General features: G+C 46.8%; 1 protein-coding gene across 14 annotated transcripts in view; it reads right to left on the reverse strand.

Moving 5' to 3' along the window:
- Window positions 1-16,128, reverse strand: part of MARF1 (meiosis regulator and mRNA stability factor 1) — a 48,665-nt gene that overhangs the window by 2,554 nt on the left and 29,983 nt on the right. For 13 of the 14 annotated variants that reach the window (XM_019012425.3, XM_055365710.2, XM_055365709.2 and 10 more), the window contains 10 exons: window positions 15,501-15,721; window positions 14,536-14,678; window positions 13,928-14,061; window positions 12,476-12,678; window positions 11,248-11,475; window positions 7,146-7,376; window positions 5,044-5,256; window positions 3,694-3,754; window positions 3,481-3,606; window positions 1,914-2,084 (listed from right to left, as the gene is read on the reverse strand). In XM_019012425.3, coding sequence (XP_018867970.1) covers window positions 1,914-2,084; window positions 3,481-3,606; window positions 3,694-3,754; window positions 5,044-5,256; window positions 7,146-7,376; window positions 11,248-11,475; window positions 12,476-12,678; window positions 13,928-14,061; window positions 14,536-14,678; window positions 15,501-15,721 — 1,731 coding nt within the window. Of the gene's footprint in view, window positions 1-1,913; window positions 2,085-3,480; window positions 3,607-3,693; window positions 3,755-5,043; window positions 5,257-7,145; window positions 7,377-11,247; window positions 11,476-12,475; window positions 12,679-13,927; window positions 14,062-14,535; window positions 14,679-15,500; window positions 15,722-16,128 lie in introns of those variants that run through there. The other variant, XM_019012433.3, reaches the window with a different exon arrangement.

Here is a 16,128-nt window from a genome sequence, read left to right on the forward strand (position 1 = left end):
CTGTAAACACAGAAAAGCAAACAGATTCAGATCCAGGATCTGTAAGAAGTGTGGGTTTTCTCTTTCTTGCTGATATTTTCTCAAAAGATAATAATAGTAATAAAAAGCTTCTAAATGCTACATCTATGCCACAGTTTACATATGAGTTGTGTGGCCAGTGTACTTGGCACAGAAATCAAGTATCTATAAACTGCATCCCACCTCTCCCACTGGATTACAAAGTTGGAAAGATCCTATTTTGAGCTATAAATGAATGAGCAAAGGTTAAAACTTTTTGTTTTTCCATTTTGGATTCTCTGCCCATTCATTCTCCCTGCCAGATATTAAGGACCCATAAAGCTATCCACGACTTAGAGACTTCCTGAGGCGGGAGGCCGTGGGTGGTAGGGGGTGGGGTCGGAGCATCTGGGTGTCAGGGAGCTCCTGGCCTGCTCCATTTACAGAGGACTTATGCTCCCCATGGGTCTATTACCGGGGATAAGGAAGGACTGCGCAGAGTGAGAATTACCCTCAGAACCCAGGAAGTTGAGCACAGCCAGCTTTCCCGCAGTGCTTCTGGACTGCCATTTCTGTGGCTGAGCCACATGTAATTCACCTGCTCTACACACAGGGCCATGCTGCTTGAAACAGATGCATCATTATGCCTTAGACTCCCACTGCATAGGGCACAGGGCTCCTGCTCCCAAAGGCCCATGGAAGGTGAGAGTGGCAGAGGGGACAGCAGAGCCAGCTCCCTGCCTAGGCTGACCCTCAAGAGAAGAGCGGCTGACAGAACTGCCCACAGTGTTTTAATTATTTTCCTCTCCTGTCCTGTGCATGCAGTTGAACTTGCCCAGACTGAAGGCACAAAGGCCACAACCCCACAAACGCGCTAACATCAATCTGCCACCAACCCTAGCGGGGCACTGCACAGCAGCATGGCATGGTCTAGGCCTGCCTGCACAGGCTGGTTCTATCCGCAGGCAGTTACTTCCCCATCTCCTATTTTCCAAGTCAACAGCCTCAGTTCTTTTCCTGGGCAACAGTGCTGAACGCTGCCAAGGACAACCAAGATGGTAAAAGCCAAGCCAGGAGTCCACGGGTTGTTCCTGGTGACCTGGAAAGCAGCACCAGCAGTGGGGAGGAGCTGGGTTCCAACAGATGAAGAGCAGGGAGGGATCTGTACAGGGCAGATGGGCCATCCTCTCCAGAGGCCAGGAGACACCGCAGGACAAGAGGGCTTGGGTTCCAATCCCAGCTCTGCCCTTGCTAGCCCAGCAGCCCGGGGCCACTGCCTCTCTAGTGACGGCACCAGCTGTGCCTTAGTCACACAGCCTGTGGAATAAAGCAGCTGCCTTTATTCCACGGCTCTCACCTGGAGCCCTGGTGAGAGTTAAATGTGATGGTGTCTGTCAGCCCTGAGCACAGGGTCAGTGCCAATGCCTGCACTAGGCTGGGACTCAGCGTGCTCGGCTTCCTGTCTGTTAGATCAGTGGGCAGAGTCCGGGGCTCCAGCCACAGACACCTCCCTCCATTCACCCCTTTATAAAGCCCTTGGGCCCTCTGGACCCCCACCATGGGTGACGTGTACATCTGGTGACAGGTGTGCCTGAGAGCAGCTGAACCTTCACAAAGTCTGGGAAAGCAGAAGCCCAGGAGGCCCCACCCACCCGTGGACTCGCCCAAAGCCCCGAGCCACCAGCCATCCAGAGCTGCCAAATCGCCCTTGCCTGATGCTCGCCAGGCAACCTCAGGCTGTGCATCCAATTCTGCAGGAACCCAGGTGGGGAAAGAAGGTCAAATAATCAGCACAGTGTTTTCCACCTGAAAACGGGTAGTCCCTTCCCACCTCCATCATTTACTATATCAGTATCTCATCGTGGTTTTGTTTTAAACCCCGAAGAAAACCCCCATGACAACATGGAGTCACCCACCAGAAGGCTCTTGAGGGCGCTCCTCAAACTGAATGAGATCAGCAGATTGGAGGATAACGGGGTCTGGTCTCAGCTGAGGGGACGGCAGGCACGAGGGGACAGGCGCACACAGGAGGTCGACGGGGGAGTCGTCGGTCAGGCGGAGAAGCTCCTGCTCTGTGTGACTGGGCCCTGGGCAAATAAGGAGGGCCGTGACACTACAGGACCTCCACGCCCACCCCCAGCACACACCCTGGGCTCACACCTGAAGTTTTCCTTCTAAGCCTTAAAGATAAGAGAGTCAAGAAGTATTTAAGGTATTAAAAAAACAAAACAAAACAAAACAAAAACCCAAAACCCACTAACAGGAAGATCCTGGTAATGGAACGCCTTAATAAGCTAGTTCTTCTGAAGATCCGTGTTCTTAGGAACACTGGCCCCTCAAAAGACCCAACCAGAGAAAAGGGTCCTGCAGTCAGCTTCCGAAGAGAAGGGGACAGCCTGAGACGGGGTGTACATAGTTATCAGCAAGTGGAAGCTCAGAATCCGAAGCCCTGGGCCTGGTTCCATGGCTTCCTAGCTGCTGACTCTGGGTGAGCTGTAATACGTGACTGCCTGAGATTTCCGAGCCTCCGCTGCAGAACAGAGGTCAGCACTGCTGAAGGCTGTGGGGCAGCTTTGGCAGATGATTCCCAGGAGGGCGCTTCATAAAACGTCAAATGCTGTGTAACTCAGTTATCCTAAGGGCACGGTAACGTGCTATCTCGCCGCACGTTATGAAGACAAAATTCTCACCTATGACGATGAATTCAAAAGTCCTTCAGAAAAGTTAGAACTGCTATAACATTCCAAGAATTGGCCTCTATCTACTACAGAGGTGGATCTATCTGAAATCTATGTGACTCGGTGTAATTTTGGGTAATATTAATGCATTAGTATATCAAATCCTGCCTAGGACTGTCCTGTGACAGATGCCTTGACCAGCCTTGAGTCAGGCACCCTGAGCCCTCTTCCGGATCAGGCCTGACCTTGGCCTTCCATGTCTGTTGCTGAACTTGCCGGCTCGCTCCAGTCTTAGCTTGAGTCAGTTTAGTGAGAATCCCCTCACCCTTCACAGCTGATCCAATTCCTTATTCCCAACCACTGATGTCTAGATCCTTGGCTGGCCTGCATGCCTATAGCAAGAATCCTCTTAGTAATTTTCCACCCACTGAGCCCTCACTCTGCTCCTAGGCTATGTATTGGGAGTTGGCCCTCTCTCCCCTGTTGCAAGTGTCATGAATATCCATTATAATAAGTGTCAGAATAATTTTTTTCTTCAACATCTGAACTGGGGTAAGATGATCATTATGGGGGTGCCAACATCCTTCAGGGACTTTAACCAGTCAACCATGCAATGCTAACAAATAAAGGTCAATTTTATCCTCTGTTACTAACTAAATACCAAAACTGCTTTGAAAAATGTGTGGCTATTTAACTTCAGCGGATTGGATGACTTGCTGGAGTCCTTTCCCTTGCTCTCCCCGACCCCAAAGCCGTTTCTCCTAGAATTTCACAAGCTCCTATGTCTCTACTTTTCCTCTCTTACCACTGCCGTCAGCTCCAAGCTTGAGTTCCGAGGCTGTGTGCGATTCGGGCACCTCCAGGATGCGCTCGCCCTCCGAGGGCTGGTTTTCATGATTGGCAGGGGAGAGACTGAGTGAACTCAAACGACCTACAGGACAAACAGCACCCGTCAGAGAGAAATGTCAGTGAGAGAACCGTGATTTTTTAAGGGGGGAGGGGATGGGTGCTTACTTACTTTTCATGTCATTTTTTAACACTACAATTCTCTTATGACCATGTCCTTTTATCCAGACCACCTGCACACAAGACATACTACTGGTTAAGCAGCGGAAAAGGAGGGGACAGAAGCCCTAACATTCAGGAAGAGTGTGACCTACGGAGCCTGCCTTAGGCTAGAATTTAGGAGCTGAGTTACTGCCAAGAAGCATATTTCTCTACTCTCTCCTTAGCTTTTAAAGCAACAGAAGCTGACAGAAACATACCCCTATAAAAAGCAGAGTAGTTCAAAAATCATGAGACACAGTTTCAGAAATATTCTTTATAATTCTTAAAAAGACTGTCTTCCAAACACCAGCTTTGGCATATAAATTAAGGTAGTTCTCACATGAGAGCTCTTTGCCATTTTTTTGCAGAAACTGAACAACCACCTAAAAGAATTAAGAGCAATCTCTCAGACCCTTTAAACTAAGTTCATTATCAGCATCTTAAAGTCCTCTCCCTGATGGTGCCGCTCTCCATCTCAGCCAAGCAGAGTGGTAGTAGTGGAGCTAGGCTCCCAGGCCCCCTACATGTGCATGCCGTCGCCAGGTCACTGATCTCAGCTCCCAGGCAAGCTTTGCCTGGGTCCTTCCTACTTCCTCTATTCTACTATTTTTACTCTGGCTCAATCCCTCCATCTAACACTGACCCAGACCTCTGCAGTGTCCAGGATCCTAGCCCAGTTCCCTCCTCCATGCCTGCTTCTCTCAGCTCTACCATGGACAGCGCCACTGGGGTGCTTTTCAAGTGCAAACCTGGGCTCCAGCTCTCTCCAACACAGTCCTCCCTCCTTACCTGGAGGAGCCACGCCCTCCCTAACCGAGCTCTCAGCTCCCTGTTAGCCTCTCGACACTCCATGCCACTTGTCACAACCTTGCATCTGCTCATGCCATCATCCCCTTTGCCCAGAATGCTCTCTCCCCTCCTTGTCGCGTGCTTCCCTCAGGCACATCCTTGAAGGTTTTGCACCAGGCTCCCCAGGCTTGGGAAGTGGGCCCTGACACGGCCCTCCTCAGTGCGCCCACTGCCCTGACCGCCCTGACTAGTTGCCTGCTTGGGGGTCTTGACTCTCCCATTAACCAACACCTTTCTAGAGTTACAGCCTGAAACTTACTCACCTGGCATATAGGGATTTAATAAAGGTTTACAGAAAGAATCAAGGAGAAATGCTAAAACCATTTACTTTAGACCAACAGTATGTTTTGAAAGGATCAATTCAAAATGCCTGCCGTTCCATTATTCTGGCAGCATTTTATTCTTCTGTTCAGGACAGTTAGCCTGTGGCTGTTCAGAAGATGCTCTCCCGGAAGCTGAGAAAAATGCCCACCTGTGGAATTGCTCCCAAGAGCTCCTCCACACTGCTGTGGCCGTAGGTCTTGGGCTGCAGAGTTTCTCCGACATACTTGGTATAGGCCATGGAAAACTCATGAAGGAAAATCTGCTGGTAGTGGTAAGTATGAAGTAAAGACCGCACGTTCTTCGCAAACAAATACAGACTTGTGAGCTTCACGCATTCTTCCATCTTATCATTACTGAAAACCTGGTTAAAAAGAAAACGCAGCATTAGAAATATTAGTGACTGGCCCTGCCCCGTGGAAAGTGAGGGCCTCCCACTGAGGGAAAAGGCCCAGAGTTGAAGACGAAGACAAAGAAGAAAAAGAAGGCAACGAAGATGAGAAGATGAAGATGAAGGAGACAAAGATGACGAAGAAGAAGGAGACGACAAAGACAAAGAAGACAACAACAAAGAAGATGAAGACAAAGACGACGAAGACAAAAACGAAGATGAAGATAAAGACAAAGATGAAGACAAAGAACAAGAAGACGAAGACGATGATGAAGAAGACGAAGATGACGAATTGGACAAAGACAAAGATGAAGAAGTTGAAGATGACAAGACAAGGAGGAGGAGGAAGGAAAGAAGGAGGGAGGCAGAGAGGAAAGAAGGAAGAGGAGAAAGAAAAGGAGGAGGGATTTATTCAAGGATTTCCTCCAAGAGAAGGCTATAGCCTCCAGCAAACTTCAGTTCTATTTGCAAGTCGAAGGCTGCAGCGGTCTGAAGAGACAGTGTGTGAGTAGGGAAGAAATCGGGGGAGGCAAACCGTGTTGGCAAATCACGGTACACACAGTGAACACTGAGGCCATTAAACTGCACCTCCAAACCAGTTTTCCAAGAAACACTGTGATAGAGGATGACACTAGGATTCTTTAAAAACACATCAAAAGCAACAAGAAACAAACACAAAACCCTTGTGTATGCAGGGTAAGGAAGCAGATTTCTTTACCACAAACCTTTTCAAAGTGTTTAACATGCTCTGGAATCGCCAAGAGAAAGGATATTCCCAATCTTAGCTGGACAGGGAAAGTCCTTTGTCCTGAAATATGCATTAACACCTGTCCAGAACTGGTGTTCTTAGGATAGATATTAACAGAGTTTAGAAAATGTTGGATGTATATCCTTTCATTATTTAATGATCTGTCCCACAGTTAGATGATAATGGCATATCATTCTTCTTTTAAATTGCTGGAGCTCATTTGTTAATATCTTATTTAGGATCATTTTAAGGGACTATCTTATGTTTTTGGTATTAAATTTATTTTGGCTTCGTAAAAATAAATGGTAAGCTTTCCTTTTTTCTTTTTCAGCAGCCTAGAACAGTATTTTTTTTCTTGGGGATGTGTTCTTGCTATGTTGCCCAGGCTGGCCTCAAACTCCTGGGCTCAAGTGATTCTCTAGCCTCAGCCTTCTTAGTAGCTGGGATTATAGACGTGTATCACCTTGCTGGGCCCCAGAATGGTTTTTTAAAAGGTAGATTTATCTGTTCTTTTAGGGTTGGTTGAAATTCAATTGTTATCTCACTTCGTCCTGATGCCTTTTTCACTGGTATATTTCAGTGATCTTTTATAGTCTCTTTTATGGTAATTGGTCTAATTTTTAACTTCTTGAGTGAATTTTGGTAACTTATTTTTTCCAGGATTTCATTTATTTACTCTAGGTTTTTATATCTGTCGCCCGAGAATTGCATGCAGTATTCTCTTAAGATTCTCTCAATCTTGGAGCGCCATTCTTGAAAGGCTGCCTGGGGGACTGGCTGGCCAACCTTCCTTTCTGCCCTCACCTTACTCATCTCTCTCTTCAAGCCACCACATAAACCATCTCATTCAGAAAGATAAAACAGTAGCGAAATCCATCCTGGAACGGGACAAACACACCCCAGTGCCAGGATGAGGAGACCAGGCTTTCACTGGCTTCTGCCACCCATTTAGGCAGGGCTGCTTCACTGCCTGAGGTCTCGGCGTGTTCATCCATGAAATGGTCTCTCGGGTCCCTTCCAGCTCTACACACTCTAATCTAGACCATCAGGTAATCCGGAAATGCCCAATCGATAGTTTTCAATGATAGTTCTAAAGAGCCATTAACGTGCCTACCTCAACCAAGTATGGCAGGCTCTTCAGCAGTTCGGTCAAGGTCATGAATCCATATTCACAGGGGTTAAGGGGAGTGTTGTGGGTACTTTCGTAATGTCTCTTGAGCTCCTCAACAGAAAGATGGGTGGTTCCTTCCCAAGACATCAACAATACCAGCAACTGGGCAGTGAGAGATCGCAGAGACTTTCGGTTGATCAGCTGAATCTGTCTGCCAGATTCTATATCGGCAACCTGAGGAAAACGAGAATTCACACTTTTCAGAGCTCAAGAGAGACACCCGAGGTTATACCCAACTCAGCTCACTTCATTTTGGTTAATGAGACAAACAGATGAAAAATCTCTAATTTTTTTCTCTTACACTGAAATAAAGCAAGTGGGTTTGTTTTTAGCGTCCTTGGGACACCAGACCAACATGGAAGCAGAAACTGTCCTCCCCCTGCTGGTCCATAACTGAAAACTCTCAACAAGATAATAATGGGGGAGGAAATTGCATCATTCTCTTTATTTTTCATTCATTTTTTCCAAACCCCACTATAAGAAGGAGACAGACTGGCCAGCTGATGGCGAGTGGTCCAAGCTTGTGAAGTGTGAGTTGCTGTGCTCGAAGGTGGCTAGGGATGGGGAGGCTAGACTCTAAGCAACACTCACATGGCTTCTTTGCACACCCGACTTGCCCATATGCATCCCCAGGGCGGGCTGGGGAGGTGAGAGAGGGCCTACTCTGACTATAAGGCAAGCTGCATTTTTCTAGTCTGCTATTACTCACCACAAAGCTGGTATTTTCATCTGACTAGTACCTGTCCACTCCTCAATTATTTCAGATTCTCAAGGAGATAAGGGTTTAAGCGGTTAAATGCACTGAGACGGAAACCTTACAAAAAAGACAGAGATTGTCACTTGGGGACCAAACACCATGTGAAGAAACACCCATCTGGTGACTGAGCCAGCAGGCTGTGGGTGGCGAGGGTGAGGCTGTGGCCTGAGCCTTTCCTGGCACAAAAACAGGCAGAGCTTTGGCACACGCGCGGCTCCGGCACTGCTCTCACAAACCAGTGCTCATCCTGACAGCTTGTTTGCCCCTTTTATCTGGTTTTCCTGCCAGGGCCAAAGGTCTCGGCAGGGCTAAGTCACCACAAGTTGGCACTCTTTGGACCGTGGATTCTGAGAGGCAGAGAGAGGTGGGTGGCACTTGAGGAGCCATCCCAAGACCAGGGCATCTTTATCTGGTTCTGACATGTGCCCAGAGCCAAGGCAGGAGGGACGCTGGCAGGCTCCCACCCTACTTATCATGGTTATGGGACTGTATAGATTTCCTCCTCAGAAGCGGGTTTAATCAACCAACCGATACGAGTCCAGGGGATCCCAGTCATCTTAGCCACCCAGACCCCCACCATCACTACAGCTGCTTAGGAAAGAAACCAAACCAGAGCCTGCTCCTCTGGTGCGACTTGGATCCATCCCTTGATTCTCAATCCCGGCTATGCATTAGAATTGCCTGGGGAGCTTTTAAAAACACCAATGCTCAGAGTGTGCTGGGACTAATTCTATAAGAATCTGAGAGGTAGGGTTGGAGAAGCTCCCAGGAGACCCAGTGGGCAGCCAGGGAGGCACCACGGAGCCTCTCTCAGCTCTCCCCATTCTTGCTGCTCACACCCCAGCTGCCCACCCATCACACTCACCCAGCAAAGCCCTAGGTCACGGCGTGGGGTCTTCCTATCCACCTGAGTCCACCCCTTTCATCATCCTGGGCAACTGAACACCCAGGGACCTGTCCCACACCACAGCCTTATAGCCTTTCAATGCCTTGCCTCTGTCATCTCCGACGACATCCTCCTGTGTTCAATTTCACTGCAGACACCCATCTCCAGGGTCACAGTGCAAACCTGTCATTACCCCATCCAACATAAATCATTCAAACCTCCTGAGCATCCCACTTGTAAAAGCAAGTCTGGAGCTGCTGTTGGGGTGGGAGTGCAGAAAGAGACTCTACCCGCTCAACTCCACCCCTTCTCAAACCTCAGCAGCATCACTGCCTCCTATCTGCTCCCAATTTGCCAGCCCCCTCCCTTGCTTTACTCTCCTCTTTCGTCATGCTGGCACTAACATTCTTGTCAATATTTAAATTCGCTCATCCCATGCCTTTTCCTGACGCCCATCGGTAAACTCCCACCTTGAATCCAACCACCTGCTTTCCCTGAACCGACACCTGCACAGCCACACCCCAACTGCTGCTCTCCCAGAGTCTACGGTGAGCTCTCGATACCCCTGCACTCCACGTGACATCCTGATCAAGCCACTCTCCACTCACCATGACAACTGTGGACCTTCTCCCCACTCCTAAGTCCTGAGCCCTGCCTCTCCTCTCTCTCTCTAAGCAGAGATCAGTCCCTCTCTCTAGTGGAAAACCACTCTTGGAAGAGGACTCCCTTCTATTCCTGATGATAAACATCAGACCTGCCCATGCCTGCCCCCAGCCTATTGCCCTGTATACTTCCTCCTTCCTCTGTGTGCTGGTTTCCTAGTCTCCCACACCTCAAGGCCCTCCTGTCTTAGCCCTTCTCGCCCTTGTATGTTCATCTTCTCTCTCTAGACAGATCCACATCAATGGCTTTCAGACATGCTCAAGTTTTTCCAGGTAGGAAAACCAACAGCCCAAATCCTCCCTTGCTCCCTCAGCCCCACAGCCTCTAGCTGCTGCCACAGCCCTCCATCTTCACAAGCAGACAAACCAGGATGCTGTCCAGATGACCTGGGCCATTTTCTCACCTCTCCTCACTCCTCACCACACTCCAAGGTGGCTTCTGTCTACACAACCGACACTGCCACTGACCTGGCCAGCAGCACCAACTCTTCCCACTGAGCTAAACCTGGAAGTCAGGCAGTCCCTCTCTGACCTGCCCTCCTGCGATGCTGCTGGCCATTCCTCTGCCTTGGCTCAGGGATGTTCGGCTCTCCTGGTTGTGCTTCCTGCTCTCTCACCTCCTCCTCTAACCAATCAGTACCTAAGGAGAGCTCTGAGCCGTCCTACCTCTGCCAAGGTAAGAACTTCTTCTTAGCTGCAGTCCAATACATTAAAAAACATAGTGGGGGCTGGGTGCAGTGGCTCATGCCTATAATCCCAGCACTCTGGGAGGCTGAGGTGGGCGGATTACCTGAGGCCAGGAGTTCGAGATCAGCCTGGCCAACACGGTGAAACCCTGTCTCTACTAAAAATACAAAAACTAGCTGGGCGTAGTGGCGGGCGCCTGTAATCCCAGCTACCCAGGAGGCTGAGGAAGAAGAATCTCTTGAACCTGGGAGGCGGAGGTTGCAGTGAGCCAAGATCGCACCACTGCACTCTAGCCTGGGCCACAGAGCAAGACTCCATCTCCAAAAAAACCCCACAGTGGGAAGGAAAGGGAGAGTGAACCCATTCTGGCTGTTTACGGAATTAAATGACACAGAAATGTGTGCAGCTAGTAATGGGCCTGTAACTGAGGGTGCCATCCTTCATGCTTCCCTTTCCATTCCTTCCTCCTGGCAGAAACTTCTCCTGGTCCTGTGGGGGAGGAGGCTGAAAACTGGCAGCTGCTCTGCCTAGGACAGGAAGGGTCAAGTGCAGACAGGAAACAGCACGAGCTGCCCTCTCTACTACAGCTCTGCCAGCGACAAAGGCCACTCTGCACCCTCGCTTGCTCCTAAGCCTACTCCTAAGTGGGTGAGAATGTGGAGGGAGAGGACACTGTGTGATTACGGGCTTCCAAGAACGTCAAAGGCAAAACTCACACTGGAAGGAGTCGAGCTCAGGCCAGCAGTGCTGAGGCAGCTGCACCTCATGACCGAACCCTGGGGTGAAGAGTGACCTCATCAGTTCACAAAGGCGTTGCTTTGGCAAGGCCATTCAGAAACACACAAGAGGAAGACCAAAACTCTCAACTTCCAAACGAAGGCTTCTATTACCTAATAAGCACTAATGACACAAAACGAGTCATAATGCTGTGACAGTTAAGTAGTTCAAGGTGTAAATAAAGAAACGCTACAGGACACGCAAACGTCCTAATGAGAATTAGGTCACTGTGAGTTTTATCCCATGAGGGGAAAAAAAAAAACAAAAACCATTTACCTTCACGACATGGCAGAGTTTCTGAGTTAAAGCCGAAATGGAACTGACATCATAGTCTTGGAGACGAAATGTATAACCAAAAGTTTTAGCATATTCTGTAAGGAGATCTGTCATCATAAGGCAGTTATCTTTTTGGGACCGAAGGAGTTTAACAAACTGGGCAGCTAGAGCTTTGAACCGCTCCACCTCTGTCAGAGTAAGGATCTTTTCTTCTCCACATTCCAATACCTTTGAAAACACACGGGGGGAGGAAAGGGAAAATAAACAAATCACGGTTGTTTACAGAATAGCAAAAAAAGTATGCAACTAGTAATGAATAAAGAAGTCAGCGTTACTGAATGGGTATAAAGTTTCAGTTGTGTAAGATGAAAAAGTTCAGAAGATCGGTTGCATAACAATGTGAATGTGCTGACCACTACTGGACAAGAGATATAAAGATAGTTATGAAGGTAAGTTCTGTGTTATGTGTATTGTGCCACAATAAAACAATTTTTAAAAAGCACTTCAGTAGTAAAAAAAGAAAATAAAATCGACAACAGAAATTTGGTTTAACTTAGCAACAGCGAACAGCTTAGCACTGATGTTACCTCATGTACTCAGCCCTACCTTCAACACAAAGGATTTGAAAAGTATAAAAGTAATGAACAAATATTCAGTGTTAGAAATCAGCAGGTGTGGTGGCTCACGCCTGTAATCCCAGCACTCTGGGAGGCTGAGACGGGCAGATCAACTGAGGTCAGGAGCTCAAGACCAGCCTGGCCAACGTGGTGAAACCCCATCTCTACTAAAAATACAAAAATTAGCTGGGCGTGGTGGCGGGCACCTGTAATCCCCAGCTACTCGGGAGGTTGAGGCAAGCGAATTGCTTGAACCTGCAGGCGGAGGTTGCGGTGAGCCAAGATTGCGCCATTGCACTCCAGCCTGGGCGACAAGAAAGAAACTCCGTCTCAAAAAACAAAAACAAACAAAAAAAAAGAAAACCTACTTAATCTTTTTTCAATAATTACCCCCAAAACAAGTTTGAATAATCCTTTACTGAAGGAAAAAGCCATATTTATCTAAAAATACTAATGAGTCAGGAATATGGCTTCTCTGATTGGAATAGCTTAGATTTTCATCCTCTTTCGTAACTCCCTATTTCCCAGAAAAACAGGTCTGGAACGTGAAAAAGTATTTCCTATATGTTGTTCAGAAAAATACTTTATAAAATTAGAATTTCTTCACTCACTTGTAAAGTATCAGGTATGGCTTCAAAAAGTTCAAGTAGTTTGGTAAACCCATAGTATGCAAGTTTGCACTGCCGGCCAAAGTGGTGATGGTAAGAAGGGATAAATTTATTAAAGGGCATCCGGAAATGGGGTTGGTGACGCAGCAAATCAACGACATCCTTGGAGAACTGTTTTGTCCTTTCTATTTCATCCTGAGTGCGTTCTTTTAAAAAAACCAAAAAACATAAAATCACAGTTTTTTTCTACCCATTTGTGTTCAACATCCACACTAGAGTAAATCCTTTTGGGAATTTATAAACGATATCATCCTTGCCTTCCAAACACACACAACCTAAAACAAACACATATACTCTTCCCTCTTTGCAAGTGGTTCTCAAACATGTTCCAGGGCAGAATACCAGGAAGTTATGATATTATTATATTATGAAATTCATATATATTCATCTTATAAGCTAGAAACAATGTCATCTTACAAGCTAGAAACAATTTTCTAGCCCCTGCCCCATATCTATTAACATGACATACACCCAGGTCCCTGTACTTAGGCAAGTACTCTAGAAATTATTCCCATGAAATCACACTTCTGAATATCCCCACTTTTTTTGTTTATTCATCTGATCTTCAGTTAAAACTTGCTAGCAGGAAAAGAGAATCAGGCTTCAAAAGTTGAACAAAAATAAACAGGAGGGAAAGCTTAAGCTGAGATTGTTTCTATTAATTTTTAAGTGAGAATTGGCCCTGGAATTCTATGATTTCATGGACATCAGTGTTCTGCAGGAGCACCGTTTAAGAACCAGATAATAGGAGGAGGATACGACCATACAGTCACCCCTTGGTGTTCTCATGGGATCGGTTCCAGGACCCTGCTTGGATACCAAAATCCGCACCTACTCAAGTCTTGCGGTCTGCCCCGCGGAAGCTGCAGACACGAAAAATCGGCCCCCAGTATCCATGAGTTTCGCATCCCTCAAATACTGTACTTTCTACCCGTAACTGGACCTGTGCAGTTCTGACTTCAACTATTAAAATTTGAAAGGCAAAAGAAAAAAAAACATTCGAGTTGTCTTCCCTTCTCAAGTGTGCACAGTAAATAAAGTAGCTCAGAGTTCAACAGAAGAGCGAAGCCAACAGGCACGGTGACAGATTCTCAACTGGATGACTAAGGCTCACGTAGCCACAGCCAGGCTGCAGAAGGCATTTGAGCAAAGTGCTGATGATGCCCCTTTTTTCCCTTGGAGTCAATTCTAAAAAGCCAGCCTGCTTTTGTTCTTGAGAACAGCTTCACCTACTTTGAAGAACACAGAATCCAAAGAGCAGCAGTTTTCACACTGTGCTTTCTGTGGAATCTTCAGGAAGCACGGACAGGGAGGGAAAACCACATCTTCCATGCCACACTATGTTAAAATAACAGGAGGTAGACAATATCCTTCCAGCAAATGTAAGTCACATACCTCTTTTGGGGATACAAATCACCATTTCATTATCTTGTTGGGACAAGCAGATGGTTGTGTCTGGAATCTCTGATACGATGTCAATCAACTCACAAACACCATATTCAGTGACATCCCAGTCCTTTGAGAAACACCTAGGTTTTAACAACGGAAGTGGATACGGAATGAGTAGTATCATTGGTAAAAGAACTACATGTTTTCCGGCCGGGCGCTGTGGCTCACGCCTGTAATCCCAGCACTTTGGGAGGCCAAGGCGGATGGATCACGAGGTCAAGAGATCGCGACCATCCTGGCTAACATGGTGAAACCCCGTCTCTACTAAAAAATAGAAAAAAATAAGCCGGGTGTGGTGGCGGGCGCCTGTAGTCCCAGCTACTCTGGAGGCTGAGGCAGGACAATGGCGTAAACCCGGGAGGCGGAGCTTGCAGTGAGCCAAGATTGTGCCACTGGGCGACAGAGTGAGACTCCGTCTCAAAAACAAAAAAAAAACTACTACAAGTTTTCCAAAAGAATGCTTAATAGAAATACTAGATAACTATTTAGAGTTTGGCAGAAGATAAAATGTCTTAAAATATTTGCTTTCGTTTCTGTTCTTTTCATCAACTCACCAGTGATAAGCCTGTGAGAATTCTCTCACAATGACCTGTTTGCTGGCCTGGGATTTGAGAAGTTTTAGTAAATCCTGAGTAAAGCGCTTCACCTGGGCCCTGTGGGTAAGGGTCAGCAGACGTTTGGAGCCCATTCCAAGAATCTGCAAAGCAAATGGTTTGTTTATACACATAAGACCTCAGCAGACAGCGACTTCCTTGCTGCTGGCTCACCCTCTTGTTACTAGCCTCAGAGAATGACTCCCTTTATGTAGAATGTGTGCAATTTGAAACACATGTCAATCAACAAAATGTAGTTGGTCAAAAGGAACAAATGTCCAACCTTCTGAAACTCTTATCGTTTTTGGCCTGGCGCACCTTCTCCCAAACAGTCGTTGAGTATAAAAATGAAAAGTGTTATCTTTTGAAAAGAAAAGTCATTGAGTACAAAAATGAAAACTGTATTGGTTGTCCAGACAAATTGGTCTGCAAGTTTTTCAAGCCGTTTTTAGTGAGTGGGAAGCTGTTATAACACTGTGAGTTAACTGGTAAAAGTCTTCATAGGATCCAGTGCTACACTCTAGCCCAGTAACTAGTCTCCAACTAGTTAAATTTACAAGAAAGGTTAAGCCCTTGACTCTTACATAGGCACCAACATACAAGTATGTGGCTATTCATGGGAGCTTCCTTGTAATCATGAACAGTTCTGGAGAAAGCTGTGCTGGGACGAAGAAGGTCTATAGAGCTTAGAGGGAAAATACTCCTCAGTCCTCCAAGGAGTTCCTCTAAAACTGGAAACTAGCAGCGTTCTGAAAAATTGAGAAGCCGCCTTTGTGTGTTACTCCTGCCCTCTGAAGAAAGTTTTTAGTGGATGTTCTGCCCAGAACTGACTTCTTAGGAATTAAACTGTTTCTTTGATGGAGGCAGCCAAAGCCATGGAGGAAACATTCCTGCCTGTAAACAAGTAATCCCGTGACACGCCTTACCTGCAATACATGAGGCACTGCTTCTAATAACTCAATCAGCTTGGAGTATCCGTAGTCTGACACTCGGCACTGCTTTGCAAAATGATGGTGATAGGATGGGATGAAATGACTGATGGGTATGACACAAGATGGCTGGCTTTTCAGCAAGTCAATCACTTCTCTACTGAACTGGATCAGCTGGGGGTTACCTACAGGACTCTTCGAACGCAGAAGCCAAGGGTCTAGAAGAAAAAGTACACGTATAAGACAGAAAGCACAGATTTCACCAGCTGAAAGGAGGAAAATTGCCCTGCAGTCCCTGGCTTGAGTTCGATCACGGGGAAGCAGACAAAACCAAATACAGTAGCTGCTTTACGTCTCAGTTTCTATATTCAGGTCTCATAGTCCAATAACTAGCTAACTAACTTATTCACGGGCTGTCAAATGCTGTCCCACTAATCCTCCAAGTTAAGCGGCCAAGGTAAAGCAGAGTCTACTATAGTGTTATTTATAGCAGAAGTCAAAGTACACAAGAAGCTCCCAGTTTAGAAACTAGTTATATTTCCAAGATCCTTCTGAAACTTGGTCATGTGGAACGTACTTTCCCACAAAGTTATAAATGGTCATCAGGTAGGTGGCCCAGAAGAGC

Source organism: Gorilla gorilla, chromosome 18 (assembly GCF_029281585.2).
Source record: "Gorilla gorilla gorilla isolate KB3781 chromosome 18, NHGRI_mGorGor1-v2.1_pri, whole genome shotgun sequence".
NCBI classification, from domain to species: domain Eukaryota; kingdom Metazoa; phylum Chordata; class Mammalia; order Primates; family Hominidae; genus Gorilla; species Gorilla gorilla.